General features: G+C 38.1%; 1 protein-coding gene across 2 annotated transcripts in view; it reads left to right on the top strand.

Moving 5' to 3' along the window:
- The window catches only part of LOC121280199 (ATR interacting protein), a 39,363-nt gene extending 18,867 nt beyond the window's left edge, over window positions 1–20,496 (top strand). Inside the window, exons 9-16 of one of the 2 annotated variants that reach the window (XM_041191939.1) lie at window positions 609–713; window positions 1,249–1,375; window positions 5,530–6,261; window positions 8,523–8,665; window positions 11,702–11,793; window positions 12,401–12,487; window positions 15,225–15,477; window positions 19,311–20,496. In XM_041191939.1, coding sequence (XP_041047873.1) covers window positions 609–713; window positions 1,249–1,375; window positions 5,530–6,261; window positions 8,523–8,665; window positions 11,702–11,793; window positions 12,401–12,487; window positions 15,225–15,477; window positions 19,311–19,384 — 1,613 coding nt within the window. In that variant the 3' untranslated portion in view covers window positions 19,385–20,496. Of the gene's footprint in view, window positions 1–608; window positions 714–1,248; window positions 1,376–5,529; window positions 6,262–8,522; window positions 8,666–11,701; window positions 11,794–12,400; window positions 12,488–15,224; window positions 15,478–19,310 lie in introns of those variants that run through there. The other variant, XM_041191941.1, reaches the window with a different exon arrangement.
- The last annotated feature ends 2,082 nt before the right edge of the window (window positions 20,497–22,578 follow it).

Below are 22,578 nucleotides of genomic sequence, written 5' to 3'. Positions count from 1 at the left end.
TCCTAGAATAGCCTTGGATTTTAGAAGAATGGTGGAAGAAATTCCCAAAATGGAGAGGGGTGTTGATGCGAAATGATAATGCATGCTTCCAATTCCTTACATGAGGAGTTATAGATCTGCTATTTGTATGGACATCCTAAGAATTGGCCAGGGACTTCTTCATTGGATGAGTCCACTGAAATCTTTATTTTGGCCTATGTTTCCTGGTGTCTGTGCCCTCAAACCTTCATTACCAGTGGTTGAATTCCTTCTCAATGGCAACTTTTTTTCCATCTTTGCTTCTTGAAGCTTTAATTTGATGGTCCTTGTGTATTATGTGTGTGCAGTCAAAATGGCATAGGAGTGAAGTATTCTGTTTGTAGCTTCACCCAAGTGTTTCAAATTTTTTGGAGGTGGAGGGAGAATTGTGAGCAGTAAAATGTACATTTTCTCCAGTTTTTGGTTTTTATTTGATTTGTGTTGTTTTTGCTATTCAGAGATTTTATTCTCATATATTTAGGTACAATTTAAATTACTGTTTAAGGTACAATTTTGACACTTGGCTCAGTTCATGTTATTTGGTTTAAAGTGCTTTTATCAGTCTTGGTGAATCCTTTGTTCCTTCTTAGGTTCAGTTGTGCCACATTCCATTTGTACTGGTGAGAGGAGACAAATAACCTGGTCCAAAGCTGACCTTCAAATGGCTACTAGAAATTGTAGAGGCACGGTCGAAGGTGAGATTTCCTCAGATTTTCAAGGCCTTTATTTAATGCCTCCTACTAAATCTCCCTGATTAATGATAAATACCTTAAGTTAAGTTTAGCCATTCACCTTTTCCCATGATTCTCACTTAGTGGTCTCAGCTACCATCATAAGCCAGTTCTATGACCTAGGTTAAGACGCTTACACAGATTTGGTCCTTTGAACTAGCCAACATATTGACTTTGCAGGTGTCTGAGATAGGGAGTTAGAAAAGGCCTTTGCAGACATGTTACAGATTGAGTATTTCTAGGTTGTAATCCAGATTGCACCATAGCCTCAAACTTTAGGCAAATATGGAATGTAAATGAGCCAATTTTGTCACCTTTATCATTGGAATAGGTCTTTTTGGAAGGCAAGACCCAAAATGGTAGAAAAGACACCGATGCATTAACTGTTAAATTGCTTAACTTTGTAACTGAAAGTTTTCTTCCATTTTGCTTATGTATTAGTTGTTGGCATTAGGAACATATAATGAGTTTTCTTATTGTGAAATTTGTACTTCTTAAGGTGCTGTACTGATGACCATATTGCTTAGCCAACCAGTTGGTCCTGGGACTTTGGGGTTGAACCATCTTCTCAACAGCAATTCTGAAACTTTTTCTGGCTTGGCCCACCAGCATAGTTGCCTGAACATGTAAGTATGGCTTGTTGCAAGTGTGAGAAATAAATACAAATTAGCTTCCACATCAGTGTCTGCTAAAACTAAACAGCCCTAAAGTTACATCTTTTGGTAGAAAGAGAAAATTTTGACAGTATTTTATTGTTGGCGAATTGTGGAAGGAAATAAATAATCTTATTCACTTAATTCTAAAGTTGGAACAGATTCTTGCAATTCTGTTTCAGCAGATTATTCTGCCAAACAATTGCACTATTTCCCAACATGGTACCGACTGCAAACAGTCTGTGATGCTTATTGTCTCTGAAGATGGAATGGCAACATGGGGGTGAATAGAATTGCTGCAGTTGTCAGCTGTCTGAGGCAAATTGAGGAAAGTGAAATCATGTAATGTGACTTTTCCCTAAAGAAGTTTATTTCATTTTTGACTTGGTACGGATGATTGCCGCTTTTATCTTTTTAATTTTAGTCTCCGTTTGAATTCCAGCAAGGTAGATAAAGATGTTTTGAGTATTTAACCTGCCTTGCTGAAGTTTAGTTCAAAAATAAGAGTACATTCTTGTCAGCTGTTTGGTTACTAAAATGCATTTAGCCTGCAATGCTTTGGAAATCGAGCATTTTTAAAACATCAAATTATCTTCCAACTCGATTTTATAATAGTCTTGCTATGTTCAGATAGGCAAATGTGATAGGTTCCAGAGGAATTCCACTCCCAATTTTTGAGTGAACTCTCCCAAACCATGAGACATCATCTCTCTACTGCACACATTTCCTCTTGGCCCTTCTCTCCTTGACTTTGACAACCTTTTTCCCACTTGCAGTGTATCCCTTGAAACCCTACACAATTTATGTATATATTACATGTATATTTTGACATTCAAAATATTTATTTTAAGTGGCATTCCATTTATTCCTAAGCCTCTACACCTGAAAACCTTGTGTATACAATCATCAAATAATAAATTTAATTTCATGTCTATTTGTTGCTGCCATTTATTACATTATTTTTAACAAACATTCCTTTTATTCTCAACAACAGCTAAAGCATATCACTGCAATAATTTATGATTCATTTGGATTATCATACCTCTGGTGTTTAATAGGATATTATTCTAGTGTGCATGTAACTGCCACAATATTTAGCCTTTCTTAAACATCTAAAGCTAAATGCTTCTCAAATTAAAATAAACAAAATGTGGGTAGGTGATGAATCTGCAAAGTATACTCTTTAAAAACAGAATCTTGGCTGTGGTATTACATACGAACATATGAATTAGGAGCAGGAGTAGGCCACTCAACCCCTTGAGCCTGCTCCGCCATTCAATAAGATCATTCCTGATCTGAATGTAACCTCAACCCCACATTCCTGCCTACTCCCGATAACCTTTCAACCCCTTGTTAATCAAGAATCTATCTAGCTCTGCCTTAAAAGTGTTCAAAGACTCTGCTTCCACCGTCTTTTGAGGAAGAGAGTTCCAAAGACTCAACTCTGAGAAAAATTTCTCCTCACCTCTGTCTTAAATGAACGACCCCTTATTTTTAAACAGTGACCCTGAGTTCTAGATTCTCCCACAAGAGGGAAACATCCTCCCTGTCAAGACCCCGCAGGATCTTAAAGATTTCAGTTAAGTCACCCTTTACTCTTCTAAATCCCAGTGGCTACAAGCCTCACCTGTCCAACCTTTCCTCATAAGACAACCTGCCCATTCCTAGTGTTCTAGTAAACCTTCTCTGAACTGCTTCTAACACATTTACATCTTTCTTTCAATAAGGAGACCAGTACTGTACACAATACTCCAGGTGTGGTCTCACCAATGCCCTGTACAACTGAAGCATAACCTCCCTACTTTTATAATCAATCCCCCTCACAAATTATAACAGTCTATTGGCTTTCTTAATTACCTGCTGTAGCCGCATACCTTTTGTGATTCATGCACTAGGACACCCAGATCCCTCTGCATCTCAGAGCTCTGCAATCTCTCACCATTTAGATAATAGGCTTTTTTATTCTTCCTGCCAAAATGAATGGTTTCACATTTGCCCACATTATACTCCATTTGCCAGATCTTTGCCCACTCACTTAACCTATCTATGTCATTTTGTAACCTCCTTATGTCCTCTTCACAATTTACTTTCCTACCTATCTTTGTGTCATCAGCAAATTTAGCAACCATTCCTTCGGTCCCTTCATCCAAGTCATTTGTATAAGTTGTAAAACGGTGAGGCCCCAGCACTGATCCCTGTGGCACAGCACTTGTCACATCTGCCAACCAGAAAGAAACCCATTTATGCCATCTCTCTGCTTCCTGTTAGCTAGCCAATCTTCTATCCATGCCAATATGTTACCCCCTACACCATGAGCTTTTATTTTCTGCAATAACCTTTGATGCGGCACTTTATCAATGCCTTTGGGAAATTTAAGTACAGTACATCCAACGGTTCCCCTTTATCCACGTCACATGTGACTCCTTCAAAGAACTCCAATAAATTAGTTAAACATGATTTCCCTTTTACAAAACCATGTTGACTCTGCCTTATTGCCTTGAATTTTTCTACGTGCCCTGCTATAACATCTTTAATAATAGCTTCTAACATTTTCCCTATGACAGATATTAGGCTAATTGGCATTTAGTTTCTTGCTTTCTGTCTCTATTTCTGAATAAAGGAATTACATTTGCTATTTTCCAATCTATTTTCCAATCCAATGGAATCTTCCCTGAATTTAGGGAATTTTGGAAAATTTGAACCGTGCACCAACTATCTCACTAGGCACTTCTTTCAAGACCTTTGGTGAAATCCATCCAGACCTGGGGATTTGTCAGCCCCCAGCCCCAAAAATTTGCTCAATACCACTTCCCTGGTGATTGTAATTTTCCTGAGTTCCTCCCTCCCTTCCATTCCCTGATTCACAGCTATTTCCAGATGTTACTTGTGTCCTCTGTAGTGAAGAACGAAGCAAGGTACCTGTTTAATTTGTTCACCATCTCCCTACTTTCCATTATTAATTCCCCGGGCACACACTCTATAGGACCAATCCTCACTTTGTTAACTCTCTTCTTATTTAAATATCTATAGAAACTATTACTATCTGTCTTTATATTACTAGCTAACTTTCTCTTTTACTCTAATTTTTCCCTCCTTATTAATATTTTTCTCATTCTTTGCTGTTCTTTATATTCTTTCCAATCTTGGGACCTGCCACCCATCTTTGCATAATTATATGCTTTTTCTTTAAGTTTGATACTGTCTATAACTTTAAAATATAACCACGGATAGTGGGTCATCCCCTTGGAATTTTTCTTTCTCATTGGAGTGCATATATTCTGTGTATTCTGAAATATCCCTTAAGTGTCTGCCACTGAATTCTATTGACATATCCCTTAATATCATTTTCCAGTTCACTTTAGCTACCTCTGCTTTCATGCCCTCATAATTGCCCTTATTTAAGTTTAAAATACTAGTCTTGGACGCAATTGTTTCTGCCTCAATATGGTTGAATTTTACATTCATTTTATGATCATTGCTACCTCGGGGTGCCCTTCACTAGGAGGTCATCAATTAATCCAATCTCGTGGCTCAATACCAGGTATACTATAGCCTGCTCTCTGGTTGGCTCCAGAACGTGCTCTCTAAGAAACTATCCCGAAAACAGTCTATGAACTCCTCATCTACACTACCTTTGCCCATCTGATTTTTCCAGTCTTTATGTAGTTTAAAATCCCCCATGACTATTGCTGTACCTTTCCAGCAAGCTCCCATTATCTCTTTTATACTCTGTCCTACTGTGTAGTTACAATTGGGGGTCTGTACATCACTCCCACAAGTGATTTCTTGCCTTTATCATTCCTCACCTCAACCCAAACTGCTTCTACATCCTGGTTTCTTGAACTTAGATAATCCCGCTCTAATGTGTTAATATGCTATTCAGCAGCACCAGTACAGTGCATTTGGATTGCATGCAGAAAGCCTAGATTTCAGAGTTCGTGTTGTGATATTTCAACTTTCCCCATGTAGACATTTTTCTTAGATTCAATCCAATTTACAAGTTCACTCAGCCATTATGGACCCAGATAATAGTTGTAGAGGCAACCTCACTGGACTGTTCAGGATATATCTAAAGTGAGAAAGCAGAGAATAAAAATGTGCTAAAATAATATCTTTGAACTTTGCAGTGGATCTTCATCAACTGGGGAATCTTCTGAAGTCGGAATAAAAGGATCCCTTTCAAGTCTAAGTGACCTTCAACACTTAGCTATGTGTGGCATTAACATGCTCATCTTGGAGCAGGAATCATCAGAAAAAGACTTGGACACAACAAAAATTTCTCTCCAATTGAGAAGTCAAAATGATTTGCCTGGTGCAGTTCACCTTTTACCACTAATAGAGTATTACCTTGGCATTTACTGTCAAGCTTTGCAGACTGAAAAAGCAGGAAGAAGCCCTTCGGGAAGCAGAAATTGCTGCCCCTCCAGTTCTGGAGAATCTACTGCCTCAAATGTGGATGATTGTTTTAACAATTTGGAAGACTTTGCACTTGCAGCACTTAGTGTTTTATATCACCTTATATCATATAGTCAAAAGGTTAGAAAGTCCTTGTTGGCTCCTACCTCCAATCGTAGCATTGAAGATGGCACTGTTTTCACAAGACAATTACGTAACAAAAATGAAACACTGACCAGGCATGAAAATGAAGTGGAAGCAGAACCATCAGAGCTTCAAAAGGAGCACGTAAAACTGCAGGAATTGGTTGTTTTAGAGCAACCTCAGCATCACTTGTTCAACAAGTTGCTGCAGCTTTCTGATCCTATGGTTATAAGCATCTCTCATCGAAGAGAAAATCTCCAGAATCAAAGCCTGAAAGTTTTAGGAAAGGTTGCTGAAAGTGCTACAGCTGACCTGTACAGGTAAAGAAAGGCAGAATATAATCTCTTACGTTGTGGTTCATAATAGTGATACATGTCAATGAAATTCTAACCAGAGATCAGAAAGTTCCAGGTTAAATCACCATTGTGTGCTGAGTTAGCTGACAATAGCTGGGTTGACAGCGAAGGTACTATGATTAGTCTCTACTCTCCTTGGTTAGTTAAAATGGGCTTTGATTCTTAGCCCTGATCATTATCCAGCGGTCCTTTCAGATAGTACACATATGTAAACCTGATCTGCCTTGGGTGTGGTGTCCTTTCCGTTGATTAGCTTTGCCATCTGGACTCTCAAAAGAAAATTAAAGGCTTCATCTATGTACATCAGCCCAATGTAGGGTTGTCATTGCAAAGCCTAATCTACTCGGCTGCCGAAGCAGTCCGTTTAATAATATACAGTACAAATGATGGTGGCAGACAGGTTTAGAACATTTGTCTAGATTTTGAAAGGATTCTGTAACAAAGCTTCAAATAAAATGCTATAAGCAGCTTGCCACGACAACATTTCAAGATTTTAATTGTACAATTGCAGATTTGTGTGTCTTATCATAATTTTTGGATTATACAATGCTGCAACAGCAGCAAGCATCCAGAAATCTGCAAGTTTAATTTTCTGAACTGAATTAAATAAAGTAAATGTGGCCAGAAGTACTTTAAAAGTGCTTGAACTGTTTTAGTTTAACCATGATAAAGCAATACTTCACTTTTATAATTGAAATGTTCTTTATAGTTCAATTTGGCTTAAGGTTGAATCTTCCAAGTAAATGTAAAAAAATTACAAAACAATATATCTTTTGTGGTATATTTGTGTGTTAAAACAAAATTGTTTATTGAACCTATAGATCACTCTGATTACACTGTTACTCTGATGTTGCAGAACCTTTTCAAATGCTAAATTATATTGTGATTTGTTGCTTATATGGAAAACAGTTGAGCTGTTCAGATTGTATATTTCAGAACATGATCACATGTTTTGCAGATGCAATTGATCTTCTGTGTTCGCTTTTTTAAAATCAGGAAGCAGTTTTTGGAAGAATCTGACATGGTACCTGTTGGGCTTCCCCAAGTGTTTTCAAATTGGTGTATACCTGAGTGAATTTGGAATGCTTGCAATGTCTGTAGATTCATGAGAAGTCTTACAGCCATTAGAGGCTGGACGTTCATAAGTGCCGTAGAATCATAGAAACTTGCATCACAAAAGATCACTCAACTCATTGTACCTGTGCTGGCTCTTTGAAAATGTACTTGTGCTTTGTTCTCAATCATCCCTGAACTACTTGTATTTCTTTCTCTGTAGGGGAAGATGTTTAATAATCATTCCAATCCTACAAACTGCAGATTTACCCAAATAATACAAGTTGGTTTGGCTTGGAAGATACAGAGGGAGAGGGGTATCTTGAATGCTTTTGTGCACCTACTTATAGCTAGCTGTTCAATCGCATTTCCAGATACCTTGGGGTGGATTTTAACTTTTGTAATGGAGCACGTAGCGAGCACATGCCTATCCTGGTTGGCATGAGGCCAAAAACATTTCAAGGTTTGGGCCTTATTATCATGCCAGCATGGAGCTGCATGTCTTCAACGTCACCTTGCTACTGCTCATTGGTTGTGGACTGGTGCCATGTTGGATGGATTGGAGGCCTGGTTGCTGGCTGGCTGGCAAGTAGGTCTGAGGAAAGGTCTTATTACGGAGCCTGGAGGTGCAGGGAATGCAGCAGCCCATGGTATTACTGTGGAGCCTGAGGGAGCCTTCCTGCTCCTTCCAAGTCCTGAAAAAATAATTTCATACTTTTTTCTACTTCACTGAAACTAGGCAAGATGCTCCAGGTTCTCTCTGCACCCAGTTCAACCCTGAAGTTGGATCAAGGTCCAATGTACATTAAAGGATCACCATCCTCATTCTCCCAACCCTCACCCTCCAACCCAGGTGTCAGACAAGACTGTTCAACACTTACACATTGTTTCAATAACAGTATTGTATTTTTAACAAAGATAGTAATCTATAGTGTGGAAGGATGATTTGCATTTAGATTACAACTACTTGGGTGTTAGAGGTTAAAAAGAACACTGGCAAAAACGCTTTAATGTATGTATGTCTACTATTTCTAAAATTGCCTTTGAGTCAGCGAGAGGAAGCTCTTATGATTTTAGCTGTTGGCCCAGCTGCTTTTGAAGAGCATACTAATGCTAAAGAAATGGTCATTAGGTGACAAAATATGGCTAAATTTATTTGGATTTTCTGTCAGGTTTCACCAGTTATTAAGCAGCCAAGTGCTGCTGCGATGCCTGTCACCAGATTCTTCATGCTCCATTGTCCAACTTGTTGTTCAGCTCCTGGCAAATCTTACAGATCATGTGGAACTGGCCTCGAAGTTCTGCTCACAGTCAGGTGAGAAAAATTTGGTTTTAACTAAATGATTTGTTTTTGAGATTTTTTGTTTTGATCCAGGGTCAAATGCCCTGTTTGCAAACATGATGCATGAGCATTTATAGAACAAATACAAATAATTAAATTATCCCCCCAAAAAATTAAGGGACAAGATGGTGATTAAGAATAGTGAAATATACTTCCAAATGCTATCAGTTAATTCTATCAGTGGGATGTTTAGGAATGACACAAGTCGCAGAACTAAACTATCTTTAACTTTTAATATACAAAGAATAATGGTTTGTACAGCAAATGCTCAGCTTAAGTATGTTTGTTTTCCCTTATTTGCATGTGCACATTCCATTTAAAGGCTATTTGTGGGAGAGAAGAGAGACACTTTAAATTTGAACAATACCATCCCAAATAAAGAGCAGAAAGAATGAATAACATGCATGTCTGGTGTCAGCTGAAGAATACACACTTTAAGGATGTCTGTCATGAGTCTGTGTTTGTCCAGCTGCCATTTATTTTGAGCAAGTGTTGAGGGTCCCTTCCTGCTCTTAGATACCAATTTTGGTATCTTGACACAATTTATGAAATACCAGCAATGGCTCTGTTTAAAGTATTCTTTCCTCCAGATAGAAGCAAACACACATGCCCCTATTTTTAGCAACTCAGAATTTGTTTAACAAGATATTTCCTGACATTTTAAAAACTTCTTAGAGCTGCAAAACTGAACTGCCTTCAGTGTTTACCACCAAAACCTTGTCAGCCTTTAAGACAGGAACAATGAAACTGGATGTTTTTTTTTTCTTCTTAACAACACTATGTAGTGTCTTGAATATTTTCTGTGTTAAAGGTACTTTTAGAGCAAGTTCTCATTGAAACTTCAACTAAAACCTAAATGTTGATTTTGGTTTGCAGCATTTCTGCGTTCATATTTCTAATAGACTGTGCACACAGATTGTGATTTAATAGAACTTATATGTTGGGATGAATTTTAATCTTTGTTTTATCTTTGACATTAATTTTATAATTATGACAGCTGTGATGTATTGTTTTTGGCTCTCAGTAATAAAGCATGTTAGTTGAAGATTTTTGTCATAGTCTAAGTGACTGTTGCTGAATGACATCAATGGGTTATTTTGGCTGCTGATCTGGATCTTCATAAATAAACATAACAAGAATTGTTCTCTTGGGCCTGCATCGGTTGTTTTCTCTTCAGTTGCTGAGAAGTGAGGGCAGTTGTTAATGGTAGCACTAGGTGGCAGTGGAAGGGATAGTTCCAGCTGACTGCTCTATGGAACCATTATTTTAATTATTACAGTGTTAGCCACAGTTTATTAACTCCATCAAATTTGAAGGCAGGAGTGTTACCTGGGATAACCTGTTTGATTTTTGAAAAGCATATTAATGAAAAATGATTTGTTTTAATATGCCTTAAATGTAGCTTTATTTTAGAATACATTTTTATGATTCCTGGATGTCAGTTGCCTTCTGCCATCTTGCCCAAGTGGCCTTTTTTGCTTTTAAGTTTCAATACTGATAGAAATGATGCATGGTTGAATTGTCTGAGCCTGATCCCATCCTCATTCAATCTAGAACTCAGGCCCACTTCCTGCCATGAATTGTTGGATAGACATCAGAATCCTAATTGACTTTTTAAGTTGCCTCTCTGGTCTGATGTGATGAAGTCAATTGCATTAACATTTTCATAGATTAGGGTCAAAGCTGAAACATTTTGGTTCATGTGGATCAATTGCAGCCTGATTGTGCATTTGCCAGTTAAGCTATTCAGGAAGCTGCTTTTTGTGACTTCTGTAAATTAGTTGCTTCATTTTCTGTTCTTCCTGTGATTATAAGTTACATTATCCCTAACTAAGAAGAAGAAATAGAAAGCAGTTCCCAACTGCTGGGCGTAGTGTAAAGGTAAGCACCCAAAATGCCCTTTCCTCTGAGGAAATATCTGATATCCGCAAGTGGTATCCACAGGAAAACATTGCTGAGATCGGAAAATGGACGTTGTAGTCCGGAGTTTGCAACTCCATGGTGCATCATACCAGAGCTCCAGCACACTGTAGCACCAGTGACTGTTTTAATTGTAACTTGATAAAATTAAAATCAAAGTTGGAACTATTTAATTAAATGATAACCGCACAGTACCAGGAAACCGTGCAGCTCGCCATTGCAATCAATTGCTTTACCTGAAAAATGCTAATTATTTGATTTGTGTTAGGACAAGGAATTTTACAGTTTTCTGTTTTACTCTTTACAAGACCTGACTATAATATAAAAACAACTTATTGGCCCTGAACTTCCGTGGAGTGACAATCCAAGTTGAATTGCCACTCCACTCCTGGTTACTTACCTGGAAATCCAGCCTTTCCCTTTTTTGCCCGACCTTCCAACTCAGGCTGGGAAGAACTGTCTAGTGCAGCGAGTTCCTGGGGCCTTGTGTCAAGGGCTGGAGAGTTAGAGGTAAGGAAGCCACGCCTCCCTTTTTGCAGCACTATCTGCTGCAAAGCAGGTAAATTTAAAGGTCCAGCCATGTTGAGAAGCCAGGGAATTTATAAAGTAAGTGGGTAGGACTGGGGGGGGTGGGGGGCGTCGGTTGGTTGTGGGGGTCGGTTCTGGTGGCATTGAGGGGGTTGGGGGAGTTCTGTGGGATGTCAGGAAGTAGTCACAAGGGAGATGGGTAGCTGGTTAGTGAGAGGGTTGTGGGGGGGGGTGTAATTGGAGGGTTCCATGGAGGGGTGTCATGGGAGTGAGGGGAGTCCCGGGGCATCCCATGGGGGAACTATTCTGGTAAGACAGCTGGAACCATCCAAAGTTTGCAATTCATATTGTACTTTCGGGTGGTTCCAATTGCAGGGCAATTGCCCAACAGAAGTTTGAACTTCCCGAGCAATTGCCGTGCAGTCCTTACCTGGAACCTCTCGGGGAGAGGGTATTCCCCAGTTACGACGCCCCTGAACTCGGAAGTTACAGGCCAATATTTCATAATGTTGACTTTGTTGATATTTATAAATTTAATAAAACTGTATTCTCTCCTTTCAGCCTCATGCCTGTTTCTTAACCTATATACATATACTTCCTCCAGACCTGACAGCACTGCTGCAGATAGAGTATGGCTCCAGCTTGAACAAGAGGTAAATGCCAGAAATACTGTAATTATAACATTATACTGTAAATTAGCAAAACACTTTTTAAATAATTACTATGCATGGTGTAAATCATTGCAACTCATTCACCTGAATCATTTGGATAGCCATGACAGCATAAATTGTGAAATTTGTAGTGCTTACTTGAACTGAAAATAATACAAATTTGCAACTTCTTGACATAGTTGTGGCACAGTTTTTTGCGAAATGTTACAACTCATTGTGTAGATATGCACAAGAAATGTCATATTTAGGCTACTTGCAAGTTTCTTTATTTTAATCACATTTACTCTAAGTAAATTTAGAGTTTTGTTCAAAATTTAATTTGGCTGTTTTGAATCGCATAAGAGTCATAGGATCATAGAATAAGTTGATTTTGACCAGTAAACCTTATAGGCCCTAGACAAAAAACAGCTAGTAACTCTCAGTTTTTTTCTTTGTACTAAGATATGTTTTCATTCATAGTAATATTGATTAATTATTTTAGTAAATTTATTATTTCCTAGTTTATATGGAAGAGAAAGTATGTCATTATCAATCATGTAGTTGTAAGTAAAAAAACATTTATTTTTTTGTGCCTTGTCCACATTACTAGGTTGTTCGATTCCTCACCAAATTTGGTTTGTCCCATTCTGGTGCCAGCGCTGTGTTGGTAGAATCAGACTGTCCATGCAATACTGAGGTAACCAAGGAATTTGATGTACAAAAATGATTTGAATATTTATAATAAAGACTCAGCATTTTTCTAGTTGGCCTTAGACAGCCTTAAGAATTATTCAAAATTGAGAACTGGTGATATTATTTATTCAAAGCTGATTTGGGATATAGTACAAGTTTAGTATCAGGACGAAGCAACATCTGTTTAACTTAGACTTGTTATGTAAGTACATGGTAGTGTCAAACTGGACAATAACTGTTATGCTGTGTCCATAGAGTCATAGAGGTCTACAGCACAGAAAAAGGCCCTTCGGCCCATCGAGTCTGCATCGTTCAAACAAGTACCTAACTATTCTAATCCCATTTTCCAGCACTAGGTCCATAGCCTTGTATGCCATGGCATCGCAAGTGCACATCCAAATACTTCTTAAATGTTGAGAGAGTTTCTGCCTCAACCATCCTTTCAGGCAGTGAGTTCCAAATTCCTGCCACCCTCTGGGTGAAAAAATTCTTCCTCACATCCCCTCTAAACCTCCTGCCCCTTACCTTAAATCTATGCCCCCTGGTTATTGATCCCTTCACCAAGGGGAAAAGTTCCTTCCTGTCCACCCTATCTATGCCCCTCATAATTTTATACACCTCAATCATGTTCCTCCTCAATCTCCTCTGTTCCAGGGAAAATAACCCTGGTCTATCCAATCTCTCCTCTTGACTAAAACTCTCCCACCCAGGCAATATCCTGGTAAATCTTCTCTGCACTCTCTCTAGTGCAATCAAATCCTTCCTAAAATGCGGATTCCAGAACTGCACGCAATACTCTAGGTGTGGCCTAACCAGTATTTTATATAGTTCCAGCATAACCTCCCTGCTCTTATATCCTGTGCCTCGGCTGATAAAGGCAAATATCCCATATGCCTTCTTAATCACCTTATCTACCTGTCCCACTATCTTAAGGGACCGGTGGACATGCACACCAAGGTCCCTCTGATCCTCGGTGCTTCCCAGGATCTTAACATTCATCATCTATTCCCGTGCCTTGTTTGTCCTGCCCAAGTGCATCACCTCACATTTATCCGGATTAAATTCCATTTGCCACTGATCAGCCCATCTGACCAGCCTGATTATATCCTCCTGTAGTCTTAGGCTATCCTCCTCACTATTTACCACCCCATCATTCTTTGTGTTATGTGCAAACTTACTGATCAACCCTCCTATGTTCAAGTCTAAATCGTTTAAAAATGCCACAAACAGCAAGGAACCCAACATCGATCCCTGTGGAACCCCACTCGACACAGGCATCCAGTCACAAAAACACCCCTTGACCATCACCCTCTGCTTCCTGCCACTCAGTCAATTCTGGATCCAATTTGCCAAATTGCCTTGGATCCCACGGGCTCTTGCCTTTGTTATCGGTCTCCCATGCGGGACCTTATCAAAAGCCTTGCTAAAGTCCAAGTAGACTACATCAAATGCATTTCCCTCATCTACACACCAATCACCTCTTTGAAAAATTCAAATTGGTCAGACATGACCTCCCCTTAACAAAACCATGTTTACTGTCTTTGATTAATCCCTACCTCTCCAAGTGTAGATTAATTCTGTCCCTCAGAATTGCTTCCAATAGTTTCCCCACCACCGAAGTTAGATTGACTGGCCTGTATTTCCCTGGTTTATCCCATCCTCCTCCTTGAATAACGGTACCACATTGGCTGTCCTCCAGTCCTCTGGCACCTCTCTTGTGGCGAGAGAGGTATTGAAAATTATTGCCAGCGCTCCTGCTATCTCCTCCCTTGCCTCACTTAACAGCCTGGGATACATTTCCCCTGGACCTGGAGATTTATCTATTTTTAAGCCTGCCAGACCACTTAGAACCTCCTCCCTTTCTATGCTAATTTCTTTAATTATATCACAATCCTTCTACCTGATTTCCATACCCATATCGTCCCACTTACTTGTGAGCACCGACACAAAGTATTCATTTAGAACCCTACCTATGTCTTCTGGCTCCACATACAAATTACCACTATGGTCCTTAATGGGCCCTACTCTTTCCCTAGTTATCCTCTTATTCTTAATGTACTTGTAAAATAACTGAGCAGCCCTGCCATGCCTCTAGTTGAAAAACAAAACCCTTACTTTAAGGTAAATACTGTTTAAAAAAACGTTAAATTAAAAACGTCCAGTGTCAGGCCCGCGACCCCAAATTTAGGCTACCATTGGATTATCTCTTGTGTCAGTTTGAAGAGACAGTATGTTTATTCTGATGCTACATTTGTTGTATAAATATTATCTTAGTGTTCTCCCCTATGGGCAAAACATTATTGAAGATTTTATTTTTGTGCCTATTAAAAGTTCACCAAAAGTTTCAAGCAATTTTTAGGTGGCTTAGTTCCTCATGCAGTTAATGTCCAATGATACATTTGTCTGTTTAGTTCCCAGAGCTGTCAGTCATACAGACTTATTTGCTTCTATTTTTCACCTTTTACAGTGTTTTCTGTGCATTCAGACATCACAGACAAATATTTTGTTCTAGTGTCAGCCTTCAATGATTTCTCTTTCCAGAGAAGCGTGACATGGACGGGAAAAAAAATGCCATAGACCATACTTTTTCCATGCTGGAGAATGTATGCTTTTCAAGTGAACATTTGGTAGAGTTGAAAATTTAGTTGGCAGGGTTTCTTGTAATGTCACATTCATTGTGAATAAGGAAAAACTAACCATGGTAAATACTTTTTATTTTTTATGCTGCTTGTTACATGCAGGTCTTGAAGACTTTAGTAGTCATGTTACATCGACAGTGGCTTACTGTTCGAATATCCCAACAAAATCTTCCTTCACCGAATAATGAAGCTGTGGTGCAGTTCCTGAGAGAAACTGTTTTGCTGCTGTACAGCCTTTCACAGAGGGACAAAAATTTTACAGACCACTGTTTAGATGTGCTACACCTATATGATCAAGTTATGCATGGAATCAAAGCTATTTTTAAAAAAATACCAGATCTAGAAGAAAGTGAAGGTGAGAGGTTTGTTGTAAATTTGCACTTTGATTTATTTGATTCCTAAAGTGTGCATAAGAACACAATACTTTCAGGAAAACAAAAGTGCAGTGGGCCAAAATAAGCCTGTCTCTAATTCATAGAAAAATGCTTCCTAATCAACTTCTCACCTAATCCCAAAATCCTTTCTCAATACCACATCTATTTTTAGAAAATGTTTGGTAGTGATCTTTCTATCTAGGGTGTAAGATTATGGAGGAATAATGGGAAAAAAATACTTTGAACAGTAGAACTGCTTAGGCCCAGTTCTTTACAACGAGCTGAGAATAATCCAAATAACCAGAGTCATAGAATTATAAAAGTTTACAGCATGATTGAGGCCATCATATTCATGCTGGCTCTTTGCTAGAGCAATTGTACAAAAAATGAATTTATCAGTTAGTTCCAAGTACAATATGTTAGTGAAATATGAACCTGTAATATGAAAAATTGAGAACATCCTCATAGTATTTTTGTTTGTGCAATGATTTTTCTTTCTTTCATCATTCTCTGTCTTCCTCTGTTATGCCACCTCTGTGGTACAATTGCACAGGCACTGACAGCATTTCCAGTACTTCATCCAAATGGCCATTCCCCAAAGAGCTTGGATAGGCAATTTTGAAGTGTTTGTATCCTGCCCTCCCCGCTGTCCACATATGTGCACTTTCCAGAATAAGTCATGCAATATCACTGAAGATCAAGGATGATTTTTTTTCCTTCCTAACCTGGGGGCCAGTGGGTGCTGAAGTCAGTCGTTATTAGCTATAACTGGCTGGTATCAACAAACATAGCACAGACAATTGAACACAGAGCCTTGTGGTTTGTAGGATTGTGTTTTCACAAGTCCATTTGTCTAAACAACCATAATGGGGATATTTTCCAGCTATTTTAGTGCCTTTTTATGTTACTGAACTTCCAAGTCAGCTTGTTGTACTAAGAAGATGGATTTTGCAATAGTAATCTAATACTTGTTCTATATTATTAGTTATGGTTAAGTAATAAAACTTATGTCAGTTTGGGAAGCAGGGTTGTAGAGTTGGTTGAACCTCAGGGGTTTCTCTGTTGCACAAGCTTGAAAACTCAGGCATAAAACTGTTCAGAGGGTATAAGTGTAACATGACAAGTTTATGCATGCAACTCAGGTTGAATTATTGTTTTTTACGAAGTTAAATAAAGCTCAAGTCTTTCGACATCAGAGTTTTCTCGTTATGCTTTTATTAAGCTTGACGTGAAGAAAAGTTACACCAGCAGAGTGTAATCGCTCATAATCACGTGTTCATTGTTCATCAGCTTCGGATACCCTTCAGGTATTACACCAGGCATCTCTTTGGGTATTGCACCACTAAAAATGAAACGTAACAGCCTATTTATACGTTAGTGGGTTCTGCCCAAATCCCTGATTCTCCTCTATTGGCTCCCACTTGCCATATGACATTATTTGGTGCTACCCCTTCAGTAATTTTTCCTTCATGCCTTGATTTGCCTTTCATGCTTCAACGTTCCTTACTTTTTTGTTTTGATTGTACGGAATCGATCAGTAATTATATTTTGCTTTCCTATTGTATGCCTTTCCCTCTTTGGCTATTCTTTTGCACTGCCTTGCCGATCTAATCCTCATTTCTCCAGACGTTCATTTCTCATATTATCTTACACAGCAGACATGTCATGATCAATATAGCAGCTAGCACTATCAGTCAAGTAACCCATCTAGGCCAGAGATATAATTCTGCACTTGTCACTATCTCTCATCATTCATGATTTCCTAATACCTTGATTATTTTCTCTGTGTTATTATCTTGTTGGATGTGCAAGATATGTTTTTGTGAAGTTCTTGTTCTTTGGTTTATGGTTTACAGACTGGAGCATATGTATTTCCCAGTTCTTGTGAGCTGGAGAAGCAGATTATTTTATTTCTTTATAACAAATACTGAAAATATGTCTTAAATTTCCATAATTGAATTGCTACTAATTGCATTGAACTACAAACATCTATTGACATCATAAAATCAGTTCCCAGTGTACCGCTCCTGTCATTTGTTCACATTGTCATACAGAGTTTACCTTACATTCCATATCCTACACTGATAGTTGAGCTGAACCTAACAGTGCAAGCTGTGATAAGCTTCCTATCATAGCCTACTGAAAGCATGCACTTCTCTCCAGGAACTGTGTGATGCTTGAGATATGGAGTATGAATGATGGACACTGCTGACCCTGTATCTGCAAGAATAGCCTGTTGGCCCCCATTAATGACCGCCTTTGCAACTACTGCCCCATCTTCAACCTCCTTTCCTGTCCATAGTCCTTGAATGTGTTATCATCTCATGAATCCACACCCATCTTTCCCAGAACTCCATGATTCAATCCCGCCAACCACTTTTCCACACCTGTCACAGCACCAAAACGTTCTTATCAAAGTCAAAAATGACATCCTATGTGACTGTGACAAAGGTAAACTAACTCTCCTTGTCCTTCTCGACCTGTCTGCAGCCTTTGACAGGGTTGCCCTCAACATCATCCTCTAAAGCCCTGCCAGCGTCCTTCAGTTGGGTGGGGCTGCACTTGCCTGGTCCCATATCTAATTGTAGCCAGAGTATCCCTTGCAATGGCTTCTCTTCCTGCTCCTGTACCATTACTTCTCGTTTCCCCTATCCCAAGGACCTATCTTTGGCCCCTCTTATTTCTCAACTAGATGCTGCCCCTTGGTGACACCACCTGAAAGCACAGCATTAGTTTCTACTGACAGCTGATGACACCCAGCTCTACCATACCACCACCCCTTTTGACTTCTTCACTGTTGTTAAATTATCAGATTACTTGTCTGAAATCCAGTATTGGTGAGTAGAAATTGCCTTCAGTTACATATTGGGAAGGCTGAAGCCATTGTCTTCTTTCTAATGAAGGCATTCTCAACAAATGGCTGTACATTTATTGCCATCCCTAGTTGCCCTGAGCAGGTGGTAAATGGGCGACCTTCTTAAATCACTGCTGTAGCAGTTTGATACTGAGCCACTGGCTTGCTTGGCCACACCAGAGGGCCATTGAGAGTTAAGTATGTTGCTAAGAGACTGGTGTCAGTCACTTAGGTCAAACTGGGTAAAGTTGGCAGATTTGCGCCCCCCCCACCAAGAACATTAAATAATCTGTTGCATTTTTACAATAATCCAACAGCTTCATAGCACCTATTGGCAGTTTTTGTCAAAAAATGAATTCAAATTCTCAAACAGTCAATGTAAGATTTGAACTTGCATTCAAGTCTGTTAATTACTTGTCCCTACACTAATCACTACACTACTGTACCTGAGTATTGCATATAAACAGAATAAATGGCTTAAAATTGTTAGGAAACACCTGAAACTATGTTCACATGAACAAAGTTGCGATTGATCATTATGTTGCTGCTTTACTTAGCTGCTTCGTAAACTGTGTTTTGTCAACTAATGCCTGGAATCATAGTTGGCTAGCACCAAAATCATGAGAAGAAGAGTTGACGTTTCGAGTCCTCATGACCCTTCAACAGAACCAGGACTCGAAACGTCAACTCTTTTCTTCTCCGCCGATGCTGCTTGACCTGCTGAGTTTTTCCAGGTAATTCTGTTTTTGTTTTGGATTTCCAGCATCCGCAGTTTTTTGTTTTTATTACCAAAATCATGAGTTCTATTTTTAGACAACTGCAGAACTGATCAAAATTCCTCCACCCTCTTTCTAATGTTCAGGTGAAATGCTTCATATTACTTTTTTTAAAAAAAGAGTATGAGAAGTCTTGCTTTGCAAAAATTATATATTATCTTATTTATACTAAATCTTATTTCAGAACTAGCTTTGGAAGAGCTTTGTTCCCACGAGCCAGATGTCGAATATCAGGAACTAGAAACTGATGGACCTTAAAGCACCATACACAGGATTGAAGAAACTTCATCAGTTTCATGTATTTGTGCAAAATACTGATGACGACATACTTGAATGCATCCACTTGTAGTCTGATTTAACTGAGCTGATCTTCTTAAGTTATTTTCACTGCAAAATTAAATGTCAGGAAAATAATAATGAATTGGTTTTAAAGGACTGGTTTGAAGGGTTTCATTGATGAAATAGATGAAACTATTTGTCTTTGTTTCACCAGTTGAAGCAAGAATGAAAAGTTTAGTGGTTAGTAACTGCATCCACATATCTCACAGCTATCACTGTCATTAACAGTCATTAAATGTCACCTTTTGCCGTTTTAAAATGTGAATATATAACTACTTTTTATACACTTACAGTAGAATTTATTGTTTATTAACAGTGGGCTATGTAACCCAAGAGTGCAACAAGAGAAATACATGTCAAGGGGTTTATTTTTTGGTAAACTGCTGAACCTCAGCTGGATATCTGTTCCATATGCATTTTTTAAACGTTTAAAAATTCGCACAAGTATGCATTTTTGTTTGCGTTTATTATCACGGAAACAGAGGTATTGGAATGCAATATTTTCAGATTCCATGATGCAATGCTCTGCAGGCTGAGTTCAGAATACTTAACAGCATATAACAAAAATGGCAAATGTTCAAAACATTCAGCGAGTCAGGCAGCATCTGTGGAGAAAGGAAATAAGTCACTATTTCAGGCCTTGGGCAGAAGTGAAGTGTCAATTTTTTTTTACTATCTCCACAGTTATTGTCTGATCGGAGTGTTTCCAGCATTTTCTGCTTTTCTTTCAGACTTATAGCATCTGTGGCTTTTGTATATCTGTGTGTTGAATGAATGTGGCAAGTTATAATTTCATCAATGGCTTGGGTGGCCAGGTCCAAAGAAGTTTGAAAATGAAATATTGTCGATTGAATGTCCATTCTTCTGGAATAAAAATACTTAATTTGTAGGTCTGTTCAGATTGATAACTGAATTAATGTTTTTGTGCTGGCCAAATATTGGGGATCACTGCAACTTCAGATGTAAAATATTTTCTGAACTATTTGTACAGTTTTGTTTTCTTTGCAATAAATGTAAAATTCTAAACATTTTATAATTGTTTTGAATTTCTCCTTCAGCATAGTATATATTTTCCCAGTCCTTTAACACCCAATTTCAAGAAAAAGTATTGTATCTTATAACAAGTTTTATCTTGAATTCTTACCCAGGGTTATCTTCTGCAGTATAGCAAATTAAAAAAGAAATCTAGAGGTTACAAAGTATTGCAAAATAGGAATATTTCAGTAGTAGGAATAATTGTTCAGTGGAATTTTTGAACTATTTTTAAATGTCATAAATGCAGTAAAATTATTTTAGTTACATTGGTTGTGTGTTAATTGGGCCAGTTAATTTTGATTGTTTATTCCATATAGCCTTTAAAACTTACAACAGACACAGCTGGAAGTTAAATGGCTCCAAGTCTTTAAGTTATCATAGAATGATACAGCACAGAAGGAAGCCATTCAGTGGGAAGAGCATAACAATGTTGGTTTAATAAGGAATGATGAATCTATCCAAGTCGATGATTTTATGGAGGAGAGAGAAAAATAAAAACTCAGATTAAGATGAAATGCCAGAAATGAATGTAATGAATATTATTAAAATGCAGCTGCAAAATAAAACTGGGTGCTTGCATTTTGCCTGCCAAGCTTCAGGAATATTTGCAAACTATTTGATAATCAATTGTCAATTCAAACTAGTTATATTGCTTTATATAAAAGATTTTTAGTTATGAAAATTACCATGGTATTCATTAATCCCACTATTTGAATCAGTTAATTGTAGAAAATGATATTAAGTCTGCAAGAAGGGAACACTAAGGATAGTGATTCAAGGCACTATAGAAAGGCAAGTTGTTGCTGCAATATTGAGGGATTCAGATGTCATAAACTGTAACAGCAAAATTTTTAATGATTCATGAATGACATTTGTACTTTGAAGTTAGTCACAATTCACTTTTGTTGTACACTGTTAGGTGATGAATTTTGGGGTGGGGAGCAGGTGTTGTGTTACAAATTGATGCTTTTGTTTATGATTGTTGTATTAAGAGTTCCATTGTCACATGAGATTCACTTTATTTGCAATATTTGAACAATGCTGAGTTTTTGATATATTAGGGAGAAATTCTATAAACAATATGGTTAAAAATTTACTTGTCCTTTAATTTTTTTTTATTTTCTAAGATTGGTTAGGTTGTGAATTTCAGTTACTGCTTTCTCCTTTGTATTCCCAAGTGCTATTCAATTTCAGCACCACCTTGGAAGGCATCTTTATCAAAGATGACCTCTATGCTTACAGATGACATAGTTTCCCATAAAAGGTAATAGCAACTTGTGTATAAAAATAGTTGCTGTGACACTGTAAATAATGTAACCTAATTCAGACTTTTTGTCTTGGAGGGGAAGACAAAGTAGATGTTAAATATTTTGCTTTGCCACCTCATTAGTTTTTCTATCTTATGATTATAATTAGTGAAATAACTTCATTTATGTATTGGCATTGGTACAAATTGTGAACAGGCTACATATATTTAGCTGTGCTACATTATAATCCTAACGGATCTTTACAATGGTGCCTATTAATAATTCCATTATATGTTAAATTACTTTTTGACCTTGGGGCCTTCTTGGGCATCACTGGATCTTGACAGAGAACAATATTCATGAGCATATTTCTGGTATGCTACCTTGGGTTTCTTACTAAAACTGGTAAATTCATGCATTATCAATCTGACATGTTGGAAAGATGGTCATTACATATGTTTATTTTTGCATTAAACGTACAGTATATTTGCATTGCTAAATTGCACATTGTTCCAGCCATTGCTCTTCCAGAGTTGCATTTTTAACAAACTTGCAGAAAAGATGTGAAAATGGCAATTCACTTTCAACATGACTAAGTCGGAGGTGGTGCATTTTGTGAAATGCCGAGACCCTGTAATTCTTGGAAAACAAGAATCTAATTGAGGTAAAGGAACAAAAGGGTCTAAGGATGCAGATTCACAAATCACAAAATGTAGCATGCAAGTTAACAAGGCCTTTCAAGTGCACAACATGGGTTCATGTCTAGAGGAATAGAAATCAAAAGCAGGGTAGGCATGTTAAACTTGTACCTTGGTTTTGGAATATGGTGCA

The sequence above is a fragment of the Carcharodon carcharias genome, chromosome 7 (assembly GCF_017639515.1).
Source record: "Carcharodon carcharias isolate sCarCar2 chromosome 7, sCarCar2.pri, whole genome shotgun sequence".
Taxonomy (NCBI): Eukaryota; Metazoa; Chordata; class Chondrichthyes; order Lamniformes; family Lamnidae; genus Carcharodon; species Carcharodon carcharias.
The sequence above is the reverse complement of the archived record's forward strand: the minus strand, read 5'-3'. Positions and strand labels throughout refer to the sequence as shown.